The sequence below is a fragment of the Vidua chalybeata genome, chromosome 27, assembly GCF_026979565.1.
Source record: "Vidua chalybeata isolate OUT-0048 chromosome 27, bVidCha1 merged haplotype, whole genome shotgun sequence".
Lineage (NCBI taxonomy): Eukaryota > Metazoa > Chordata > Aves > Passeriformes > Viduidae > Vidua > Vidua chalybeata.
In genome coordinates, this window is record NC_071556.1 from 5,639,407 (window position 1) to 5,650,890 (window position 11,484).

The 11,484-nt window shown below is 65.5% G+C and overlaps 2 protein-coding genes across 2 annotated transcripts; one reads left to right on the forward strand and one right to left on the reverse strand.

The window, feature by feature from the left end:
* Positions 1–87: 87 nt before the first annotated feature.
* Positions 88–8,569, forward strand: THOP1 (thimet oligopeptidase 1). Its single transcript, XM_053965998.1, has 13 exons — positions 88–307; positions 704–907; positions 2,419–2,567; positions 3,059–3,166; positions 3,956–4,058; positions 4,153–4,313; positions 4,411–4,546; positions 4,630–4,996; positions 5,224–5,425; positions 5,511–5,697; positions 5,975–6,103; positions 6,335–6,471; positions 6,553–8,569. Exons 1-13 carry the CDS (start codon positions 292–294, stop codon positions 6,706–6,708), a joined length of 2,055 nt encoding a protein of 684 aa, XP_053821973.1. The 5' UTR covers positions 88–291; the 3' UTR covers positions 6,709–8,569.
* Positions 8,570–8,578: 9 nt separating this feature from the next.
* Positions 8,579–11,079, reverse strand: LOC128800809 (inactive serine/threonine-protein kinase PLK5-like). Its single transcript, XM_053966260.1, has 8 exons — positions 10,981–11,079; positions 10,602–10,709; positions 10,299–10,415; positions 9,711–9,840; positions 9,533–9,620; positions 9,354–9,449; positions 8,810–9,008; positions 8,579–8,731 (listed from the first exon to the last, which is right to left on the reverse strand). The coding sequence occupies exons 1-8, from the start codon at positions 11,077–11,079 to the stop codon at positions 8,579–8,581; spliced, it is 990 nt and encodes a 329-aa protein (XP_053822235.1).
* Between the last annotated feature and the right edge of the window lie 405 nt (positions 11,080–11,484).

Sequence of the window (11,484 nt, forward strand, 5' to 3'; positions counted from 1 at the left end):
GGGGGCGTTGCCATGGGAACGGGCGGGCGGGACCCGGGGATGCTCCGCGCCCGCCCCGGGGCCGCTCCCGGCCGGCTCGGAGGGTCGCGGCGGGGATGAGCCGCCCCCGCCGCCCGGCCCCGGTGCGGTGCGGGCGCGGCGGGAGCGGCCCGGTCCTCCACGCTCCCAGCATGCCCCGCTCTCCCGCCCGCCTCTCCGGTCGGGGCACATGCTCGGTGCGTGGGGCCGGCCCGGTTTCCTCCCGGCCTCGTCAGCAGCGCGGGGCCTGCCGGCACCCGCGGCACCCCCGACATGGCCCCGCCGACAGGTACCGGCGGGATGGGGGCGCACGGGGAGCGCGGGGACACCGGGGAGAGGGCGAGGGGCCGGCGCGGCGGGGGGAGAGCGGCTGAGGGGAGAGGGCTGGGGCGGCGGCACGGGGCCGGGGGCGGCTCCCGGGCCGGCCGGGGTCTCCTCTCCCCCCGGGCCGCCCCTGTGCCCCGCGGCGCGGCGCACGGCCGCGTCCCCGAGCCGGGGACAGCCTTGGCGGAGGCAGCCGGCGGCGCACGGGGTCGGGTTTCGGTGAAGCGTTTACCGGGACCGGGAGGGCGAGGAGCGCCCGCGAGACCATCCTGCCGCAAATTCCCGGCGCTCGGGGCCGCGGGCCCTCCCTGGAATGCTCTCCCCGCGCTGTCCCCGCCGTGACCGCGCCGCTGGCCCGCAGGGAATGTCGTGGACAGCCAGGCCCCGCGGGCCGTGGCCAGCCGGCTGCGCTGGGACCTGACGGCCGAGCAGATCGAGGCCATGGCCGCCGAGCTCACCGAGAGCACCAAGCTCGTGTACGACCGCGTGGGAGCCCAGGAGCGCGGGGAGGTCTCCTACGAGAGCACGCTGAAGGCTCTGGCGGACGTGGAGGTGGAATACACAGGTGGGGTCGGCCGGAGGTGTTCCCCCCGGCAGAGGGTGGGATGCTGGGGAGGAGCTCTTCCCAGGAAGGTGGGAGGCTCTGAGCTTGCCTGGCTGTGGCTGCCCCATCCCTGGAAGGGTCCAAGGCCACCTTGGGGCCACCTGGGATCGTGGGAGATGTCCCTGCCCATAGCAGGGCTGAGCTTTGAGGCAATTTCTAACCCGTTCCACCATTATTAGGATTTTTGGGTTTGTTTTTTTAGCTCTGTGCTGTCACCTGCTTTTCTCTCCCCGTGGCTGCCAGCAGGGTGTTGGTTTTATTCCCAGTTAATGTTTATACAGCGAGGAACCAGCACAAAGGACAGATTTGGAAAAGCAAATTAACCCAAGGCCAGCCCTGTGGCAGCAGGAGCAGCCCCACTCCCCAGGCTGTCCTGGCTTCCAGGGGTCACCCGTGGGGGCAAACAGAGAAAAGAAAACTCTCACCTCCTTCCTCAGTTTCCCCTGGGGCAGTGGACAAATGTCTCTCCATGTGCCTTGTTTCCTGCTGGGATTTTTTGGGAGAATCAGTCCTGCTGGGATTTTTTGGGAGAGTCAGTCCTGCTGGGATTTTTTGGGAGAATCAGTCCTGCTGGGATTTTTTGGGAGAATCAGTCCTGCTGGGATTTTTTTGGGGGAGTAAATCCCTCTGGGATTTTTTGGGGGGGAGTACCACGACGTGGTGGCACCAAAACTGTGCAGCTTTGGTGGCTTTCTGGATGATTATTTGCAGCAGGGTGGCAGTTCAGGCGGCCCCTCCTCGTGACACCTGTGCTCGAGCTGTCCCACCTGTCTGGGGCAGGGAGCAGCCTCGTCTCCCCCCTCTCCCCGTTCTTTTTTCCTAAAATAATAGGGGAAAAAAGTAATTCCTCTTGGTCAGCAGGAGGAATGTTCACCTCAGCACGGCTGTCAGCACTTCCCCGGCTGAGCTGCGGGTTCAGCTTCTGCTGGGGGGAGGATCCAGGTGCCTGGAGAGCACCTGGAGTGCTGCTCTTGGAGCTTTTGCAGGGACAGCAGCAGGGAATGTTCTCCTCGTTTTCCCACGTGGAATTGCACCAGGACAGGGCGCACCTGGGGCGTGGGGGTTTTTTTTGGGAAGTGTCTGTGGGAAGGGATTGTCCCACTTGGAGCTTTAAAGGAGCCAGGGAATGCTGCTGCCATCAGGAATCATGGAATTCCTCGAGCTGGGAGGGAGCCTCGAGTCCAACTCCTGGCCTGCACAGGAGTCCCCAAACCTGCCGTGCTGCCACAGCTGGGGCAGAGCTGTTGGGGGCTCACAGGCACAGAATTCCCGTGGATTTTGGGAGGATTGTGGTGGGAATCCAGCGGGTGGATGTGCTGGGCAGCAGGGAAGGGACCAAAGGGAGCGGGAGCCGCATCCCACCTCTCCCCTGCCGTGTGTGGGCGGTGGGAAAGGCTCTGGGGCTGCCAGCCTGGCTCTGGGTGTGCTCTGGGACGTGGGCCCACCGTCCCTGTCCCCTTTTCTCCTGCCAGTCCGTAGGAACATGCTGGACTTCCCCCAGCACGTGTCCCCCTGCAAGGCCATCCGCGCCGCCAGCACCGAGGCCGACAAGAAGCTCTCGGAATTCGACGTGGAGATGAGCATGAGGCAGGACGTGTACCAGAGGATTGTGTGGCTCCAGGTGCGTCCCCTGCCACCCGGGCAGGGCGATGGAACCCCCTGGGAGTCCGGCAAATCCCGTTCCCTCATCCCAGAGCTGAGAAGGGATCGATGCAGGAGTGGGGCGGGAGCGCGGTGCGGTCACGGCAGAGTGGTCCAGCTCGAGTGAGGGATGGGAAATTTGGGACTGAGGGCTCTGCCCCCGCTCAGAGCCGTGACCTCACCCCTTTGCTGAGGGGCTCTTGGTAAATCCAACCCACCTCAGTGGTGATGCCCCCAAAAGTGCCCCCCAGAATGCTGCCATGGCACAAAGGTGCCGTGTTTAAAGCAGTCTGGGAGGAACCCGTGCCCCGAGGTGACACAGGAACCTCTGCACCAAACCAGAGCCTTCCCTGGGGCTTTTCCATCTGCTGCCGGGTCTCTGGTGTTCCCAGAACTCCCACTGGGAAGCAGCTTCCTGCAGCACCTGATCCTGCAGCTCCCTGAGGAGGAGGAATTTGTTTTGTTTTGCAGGAGAAAGCAGAGAGTGCTTCCCTGAAGCCCGAGGCAAAGAGGTACCTGGAGAGGCTGATCAAGCTGGGAAAAAGGAACGGGCTCCACCTCCCCGAGGAGACACAGGAGGTGAGAGCACGGAGTCCCAGGATGGTTTGGGCTGAAGGGACCTTAAAGCCCATCTTCCACTGTCCCAGGGTGCTCCAAGCTGGCCTTGGACACTTCCAGGGAAGGGGCAGCCACAGCTCCTCTGGGAAATCTGTGCTAGGGCCACCCACCCTCACAGGAAGGAGTTTTTTTCCCAATATCCCCTCTAATCCTACTTCCTGTCAGTCTGAATCCATTCCCTCTCGTCCTGGCAGGGCTCAGGGCAGGGTCTGAGGCTCAGGTTTGGGTTTTGCCCCCGATTCCGGTGATTTTGGGTGATGTCTCCAGCCCTCCCTTTTTCCTTTCCATTGAAAGGATGATGTTAACAAAGTGGGAGTTGAGGAATTCCTGGGAAGGTGAAATTGGGGAATTAGCACCAAATCCCCACGTGCCAAGGGCCAGAGTTGGGGTGAGGGGGCTGAGCTGCTCAGGGGCCTCCCTCTCTTACCATGCACCAGCAGAGGAGCTCAAAACTGGGTTAAAACCCGTAGAAAATGGGAAATAAGGAGAGAGGAGGTTGTTAGTGCAGCACCTGCAGCTCCTGGGGCGGCAGGGAACAGGCAGGACCTTGCTGAGGTGGCTGATCCCTGCCAGGTGTGACCCCGGGGAGCCTTTCCAGGCTGCTGGCTCACCATGGTTCATTTGTTAATTGTGCACCTTTGGGCTGGGTCAGAGCCAAGGCCAGGCTCAGTGCTGGGCAGCTCAGCAGGGTGGGGACAGCCTGAGTGCCCCCCCAGCTCTGACTTCTCTGCGATTTTCTGCGTTTTGAAGAAAATCAAAGCTATCAAGAAAAAGCTGAGCGTGCTGTGCATCGACTTCAACAAGAACCTCAACGAGGACACCACCTTCCTGCCCTTCTCCAGGGAGGAACTGGGTATGGAGGGCCCTGAGTGCCTGCACTGGGTGATCCCAGAGCATTCCTGCAGAATCCTGGGCTCGCCCTCAGCCCCTGCCTGCTCTTTTCCCAGGGGGGCTCCCTGAGGACTTCCTGAACTCCCTGGAGAAGACGGAGGATGGGAAGCTGAAGGTCACCCTGAAGTACCCACACTACTTCCCCCTGCTGAAGAAGTGCTACGTGCCCGAGACCAGGAGGAAGGTGGAGGAGATGTTCAACTCCAGGTGCAAAGAGGTCGGTGGGATCTGCCCCAGGGGATCTCCCCTGGCAGCTGTGTTTCTTTCCACACTGCTTCCCTTCTCCCCTGTGTGCTTCACCCTCTGCCTTGCAGGAGAACTGCCTGATCCTGAAGGAGCTGGTGGACCTGAGGGCTCAGAAGGCCAATCTGCTGGGCTTCAGCACCCACGCCGACTTTGTGCTGGAGATGAACATGGCCAAGAGCAGCCGGACGGTGGCCACGTTCCTGGGTACGCCCTGGGGCCGAGCAGGGACATCCTGGGCCGGGTGTGCTGCTCTGATCCCTGATCCCAACCCTGCCTGGCTTCCCCAGATGAGCTGGCCCAGAAGCTGAAGCCCCTGGGGGAGAAGGAGCGGGCCGTGATCCTGGACCTGAAGAAGAAGGAGTGCGAGAAGCGCGGGCTGGAGTTCGACAACCGCATCAACGCCTGGGACATGCGCTACTACATGAACCAGGTGGAGGAGACCAAGTACAGCGTGGACCAGAACCTGCTCAAGGAGTATTTCCCCATGCAGGTGGTCACCACGGGCCTCCTGGCCATCTACCAGGAGCTGCTGGGCCTCACCTTCCACCTGGAGGAGAAGGCTCAGGTGTGGCACGAGGACGTGCAGCTCTACACGGTGAAGGACGCGTCCTCCGGGGAGACCATCGGGAAGTTCTACCTGGACCTGTACCCACGGTGAGCCCTGGGGCGAGCAGGGCTGGGGCAGGGGGAGCAGAGCCTGAGGAAGAGGAGATTCCTGCTCCCAGCTGTGTGGAGTGGAGCGAGCGCCGTGTGCTGGGGCAGGGATGTCACCGGGGTGTCACCGGGGGGGTCACTGGGGGCTCCTCAGAGGACCACAGTGGGGGAGGCCGTGGCTGTGTCTGGCTTCTGGAAGGATCCCTGAGCCTCCTGTCCCTCCCCAGGGAAGGGAAGTACGGACACGCCGCCTGCTTCGGCCTCCAGCCCGGCTGCCTCTTGCCGGACTCCAGCCGGCAAATCTCGGTGGCCGCCATGGTGGCCAATTTCACCAAGCCCACGCCGGACGCCCCTTCCCTGCTGCAGCACGACGAGGTGGAGACCTATTTCCATGAGTTTGGGCACGTCATGCACCAGCTGTGCTCTCAGGTGAGGCCTCCCTGCGCTGGCACAGGTTGGGGTTCTGCCCCCCTCGCGTTTTCCCCTGGAATTCCGAGCCGGCCGTGTCCCCCAGGCGGAGTTTGCCATGTTCAGCGGGACACACGTGGAGCGGGACTTCGTGGAGGCCCCGTCCCAGATGCTGGAGAACTGGGTGTGGGAGAAGGAGCCGCTGCTGCGCATGTCCAGGCACTACAAGACAGGGAGCCCCATCCCGGATGAGCTGCTGGAGAAGCTGATTAAATCCCGGCAGGCAAACACAGGTGGGAGGGAATGGGTGTGCCCTGGGCGTGGGGACGGGAAGGGGACACTCAGTGACCTGCCTGGGGACGGGAAAGGCTTTTCCATGCTCGCCGTGGCGCTGGGGGTTCTGAGGGGATGGGGGAAGGAGCCCACACGTGGGAAGAGAGAGGGTGACGGGGCACGTGAAAGGGACAAAGAGGTGCCACGCAGCCTGCCCTGCTGCCAGCAGCCTCGGTGACACTCCTGCAGGGCAGCACTCCAGCCTCAGTTTCCCTTCTCCTCCTCCTCTTGGAACAGGGCTCTTCAACCTGCGCCAGATCGTCCTGGCCAAGGTGGACCAGGCGCTGCACACCCAGACCAAGGCTGACCCCGTGGAGGTGTTTGCCCAGCTCTGTGAAGAGGTGCTGGGTGTCCCTGCCACCCCAGGTACGGGGTGCCACCCTCCTGCCCCTCTCGGCCTGCCCTGCACACGTGGCTCAGCAAGTTCCTCTCGGGTGGGGATGGTTTCTGCTGGCTCCGGGAAAAGCGGGGCTGGAAAAGCCTGGAAAGTTCCTCCCTTTGTCCCCTGGGCTGTGAACAGCTGAGCCAGCCTGCTGGGACAGCACTGGGGGGGGGTTTTCCGTGGGGAATCCCCCTTGACCCCCTGTGTCCTCTCAGGTACAAACATGCCGGCCACCTTCGGCCACCTGGCCGGGGGCTACGACGCCCAGTACTACGGCTACCTCTGGAGCGAGGTGTACTCCATGGACATGTTCCACACGCGCTTCAAGCAGGAGGGAATCATGAGCTGCAAGGTAGGGAGAGGGCTCTGCGTGCGTGGCCGGGCTGCGGGAGCCGGGGCGGGTGTCCCAGCCCTGCCCCGTGTGTGCCCGCAGGTGGGCATGGATTACAGGAAGTGCATCCTGCATCCCGGCGGCTCCGTGGACGCGTCAGACATGCTGAGGAGGTTCCTGGGCCGGGAGCCCAAGCAGGACGCCTTCCTGGCCAGCAAGGGACTGAAGGTGGAGAGCAACTCGGTGCCTTCGGCCTGAGGTGCTGCTCGGCCCTGCCCACGCGCCTGCCCTCGCCTGGTTCCTGTCACCAAAGAGCCCCGGGCCACCCCTGCCTGGAGCTGCCCCTCCAGGCTCCCGCTCCCAGCCCCTCCTGGGCCGGGGCTCTGTGGTGACACAGAGGTGACCTGCCCTCGTCACCCCGGGGCTGCGGGTCACCCACACCAATTGGCTGAACTTTGAACCTGATTTCTGCACAAGGGTGAGTTTTGGCCTCATTTGGAGCCGGGGAGGAGGGGGAGAGGAGTTCCCAAACTTGAATCTTTGTTTTTAAATCCCTTCTCTTTTAAGAAACCTTGTTGTCGTTGTTGTTGCCACCTTGGCTTGGTTTGTGCCCCGGGACAGACACAGCTGTCACCAGGGCAGGGACAGTCCTGCTCTCCTCATCTTTGGGCAGCTCTTGGCTGTGCCATAAAGATGGGGAGATCCCAGAGCTCAAAACCCACAGGGAATTGACTGGAGCATCCTGCCCTGCGCCCCTCAGGGACCTTCCTGCCTGGCAGGGGGACAGAGGTGGCCGCTGCAGGCGTTCCAGAACAGGGAGTCTGGGGACGTGGCCTCTGTGTGCTGCCAGATGTCCCAGGGCCATCTCGGGGTCATCCTGGGGCCACCCCGGGGCAGCCAGGGGCTCAGGCTGCGGCAGCCCAGGGTGTTGCTGTTGCTGTCAGCTCCCAGGCGGGCTGGGACAGGGGAGGGTTGTGTTTATGACCGAAAACACCGAGCTGACAGCTTCAAACAACACGAGACAAAAATATCCCGTGGGCTCCGTGCCAGCCCTCGAGCTGCCGGCCGGGCTGCGGCGCCACGGGGAGGGACAGCAGCCAGCCCGGGCTGGGCCACCTGCCCCGGGCTGTCCCCAGCGTGCCCCAGGAGCCTGCGTGGCACAGGGTGCTGTGGCACAAGGCTCCTGACCCCGAGGGCAAAGGCTGCCTTTGCTCCCGGCTTGGGAGAGGTCTGGGGCGCTTCCTCGGGAGCTGAGGAGCATCGCGGGGAGCTGGGATTTGTGTCCCACCCCTTCCAGCCTCGGGTGCACTGCGTGAGGCCATTGGAGGGCTGTGGGATCCCTCCCTGCCGCCCTGCCGTGCTTTGGGGACACGAGTGACAGCCCCAGTGCCCCAGCTCACTGGCACCGTCCCAGCCACTGCAGGCTGTTCCCTGTTCCCTCTGCTTTGTCACCAAAGGAACAAGGCTCCCCCCAGTGCAGACAAAGTCGTTGCTGTCACCTCCCTCCCGCAGGCCCCGCTGGTGACACAGGAAGGCCGGTGACAACCCCCGGCCCGTCCCCTCTGGCGCTGACACGTGCACGGGTCCGGGAGCGGCTCCTTGGTGCTTGCTGGGGCCACCTCGAGCAGCTTGTCCTTGTCCCTCCCTCCGTGTGTCAGGCGGGGCCGGGCGGGGCCGGCCCGCGCTGCCCCGGCTGTTTTTAGTGTCCTGTTTTACTGAGCTTTCATCGTTTTCTCCGACTCTTCTCTCCAGAGAGAGAGAAGTGAAGCTGAACAGGGAAACCACGCACTTTCCTCCCTCCTTCCCAGCCCACAGCTCCCTCTGTCCCCTCTCCAGTGTCCCCACTGCCCAGCGGGGGTGACCTGGCACCTCTCCAGTCCAGGAGCAGCACCGGGACCTGGAGCTGCACCTCCCCATCCCCATCCCCATCCCAGGCTGGCAGGGAAGAGAGCTCCTTTTTATTTTGGGCTTTGGATTTCGGGGTTGTTTTTTCCCGTTAACAGTTTTAAGGGCAAACTGGTGTGTGTGTGCCGTTCGTACTGGTCACGTCCCACCCCGCTTGTTTCCACGACTGGATTTTAGACGGTTCCCAGCACTAATAAAGGTTTTCCTCCGTGGATGTTCGGGCTCAGGTGCTTTGGGGAGGGGTGGGGGTGACAGGGACACAGCCACACCCCCGCCAGCACCGCAGCCCCCGCAGGATCCGGCACAGGGGCTCCTGTCCCACGAAGATGGGCACGGAGTGGCAGGCGCGGGGTGGCAGCGTGTGGGGTGTGAAACCCTGGGGAGCGACAGGCGGTGACCCCCCCCCGCATCCCTCCGTGTCCCTCCGTGTCCCCCGTGTCCCCCAGCCCCGCACCTGGGTGAGGAAGGGGTGGCCCAGCACCCCCGCCGGGCTGGGCCGTGCCGCGGGGTCGGGGTCCAGCATGTGGGCGATGAGGGCGCGGGCGCGGGGGGACAGCTGGGGGGGCAGCGGGTACCGAGCGCTCCGGATGCGCCGGAACAGCTCCGGCCGGTGGCGAGCCTCGAACGGGGCGTGGCCAGTCAGCGCCGTGTACCTGGGGGGACCGGCCAGGAGCGTCCCTGTCCTCCCTCCGGTGTCCCTGTCCTTCGTCTGGCCCCTCTGTCCTCCCTCCAGCCTCTCCATCCTCCTTCCAGCTCCGCTGTCCTCCGTCCATCTCCCCTCATCCAATCCTCTCTCCATCTCCCCTCATCCCACCTTCATCTCCCCTCATCCCTCCCTCCATCTCCCTTCATCCCTCTCTCCATTTCCCCTCTCCCTCTCTCCCTCTCCCCTCTCCCTCTCTCCATCTCCCCTCATCCCACCCTCCCTCCATCTCCCCTCTCCATCTCCCCTCTCCCCTCGCCCTCTCTCCCCCCTCTCCCTCCCCAGCCCCGCTCACAGGGCGCAGCCCAGGGCCCAGATGTCCGAGGGCACCGCGTGTCCCCTGCGGTCCAGCACCTCCGGGGCCAGGTAACTGGGTGTCCCACAGAGTGCCCTGAGGGGGGGACAGGAGAGGTGGCCCCCGGGGACACGGGCAGGGTGAAGCCCCCTCCGTGCAGCCCCCCCGGCCCCGCTCACCCCCAGCGCCGCCCGGGCGGTGCCGCCCGCTGCGCCAGCCCCAGGTCCCCGATCTTCACCCGCATCCGCTCCGTCACCAAGAAGTTACCTGTGGAGGGAGGGACGCGAGTGGCGTCACCCTCGGGGCACCCCCCGGTGCCCTGGGTCACCCCCGGGTCCCCCCCGGGTCCCCACGCACTCGGTTTGAGGTCCCGGTGCACGAGGCCGTGCCCGTGCAGGTAGCGCAGCCCCGAGAGCAGCTGCCGCAGGTAGTACCGCACCTCCGGCTCCGTCAGGCGGCCCCGCGCCCACAGGATGTCGGCCAGGGACTGGGGACAGAGCGACAGCGGCTGGGACAGCCAGGAGGGACTGGGGACAATGAAGGGGGACGGGGGACAGAGGGACCGGGACGGGGGATGGAGTGACCGGGACTGGGCCAGAGCGAGGGGGGCTGGGGACAGAGCAAGGCACCAGGCTGGGCCCGGCCTGAGGATGCTCAGTTTTGGGGTTCAGGGGCTCAGTTTTGGGGTGTAGGGGCTCAGTTTCAGGGTTCGGGGGCTCAGTTTTGGGGTGTAGGGGCTCAGTTTCGGGGTTCAGGGGCTCAGTTTCGGGGTTCAGGGGCTCAGTTTTGGGGTTCAGGGGCTCAGTTTCAGGGTTCGGGGGCTCAGTTTTGGGGTGCAGAATTTCAGGGTTCAAGGGCTCGGTTTCGGGGTGCAGGGGCTCATTTTCGGGGTGCAGGAGCTCGGTTTCGGGGTGCAGGAGCTCGGTTTCGGGGTGCAGGTCTCACCCCCCGGCTGCAGAGCTCCAGCAGCAGGCAGAGGTGGCCGCTGTCGGCGAAGTGCCCGTGCAGGCGCACGATGTGCCGGTGCCGCAGGTGACGCTGCAGCTCCCGCTCCCGCTCCACCTGCACCGACAGGAGCCCGGCAGCCCCGGGGAGACCCTCGGGGACCGGGGACCCCCGGCACGCACCCCGCGGGGACGGGAACCCACCCAGGCACACGCGGGGAGGGGCACGGGCGGGGCTGTGCGGCTCTGCGGGGACCCCAGGGGCACTGTCCCCCCTCCCCGGGGAGTGTCCCCCCGGACTCACCCGGTCCCCGATGCCCGCAGCAGCCAGCCGGGCTCGCGGGATGACCTTCGCCGCGTAGAGCCGGCCACTGGTCACCTCTGTCACCTGGTAGCAGCGGCCGAAGGTGCCCTGCGAGTGACCCCGTGGGAACGGGCAGCCGGGGCGACGGGAGAGGGTCCCGGGGGTTGGGGTGCCCACCCAGGTGCCCCTCCCCGTGGGGCGAGGAGCCCCAGGGACCAGGGCTGCTGGGGCTCATTCCTGTGCCTCAGTTTCCCCTTCCCCGTCCTTGGATCGGGACACCTCGGGGACCCCCCCGGGGGGTGCGGGCGTGTGACCCCCCCCCCGGGTGCCCAGCGGGGAGGGGGCGCTGGGGGGGCGAGGGGCAGTTCAGGGGATTTACCTCTCCCAGGAGCCGTCCCCGCTTGTAGAGCGTCCCGCTGCCCTGGTCCCGGAGGTACCAGCCGGGGGGGGGCTCAGCCCCTGCGCTCCCCGGGACCATCCTGCCCGCTCTGCTCCGCACCGGGGACACCCCGAGGGACACCCGCACCCCGGCGCTGTAACCCCTTCAGCTCCGGGCTGCGGGTGCCCATGGCGCCCAGGGGTGCCCCCCCGCACCCAACACCCACCGCTCTGGCCCCCGCAGCCCGCTCAGAAGACCCCGGTCACGAAGCGGAGACCCCCGCGGGGGTCCCGGCCCTCGGGAATGCCCAGCACCGGGGGGTCCCGGATCGGGATCCGACCGCGCAGGGAGGTCCTGGTGCCTTTTCCCCTCCGCCGCTGGGGCTGGGGGGGGTCCCGGGGGGCGCTGACGTCGCTTTGCGGCATCCGCGCCCCCCCCGGGACGCCACCAGCCCCCCCCGCCCCCGACCGCCGGAGCTCCGGGCCCCCAAGGGTTAACGGGCGG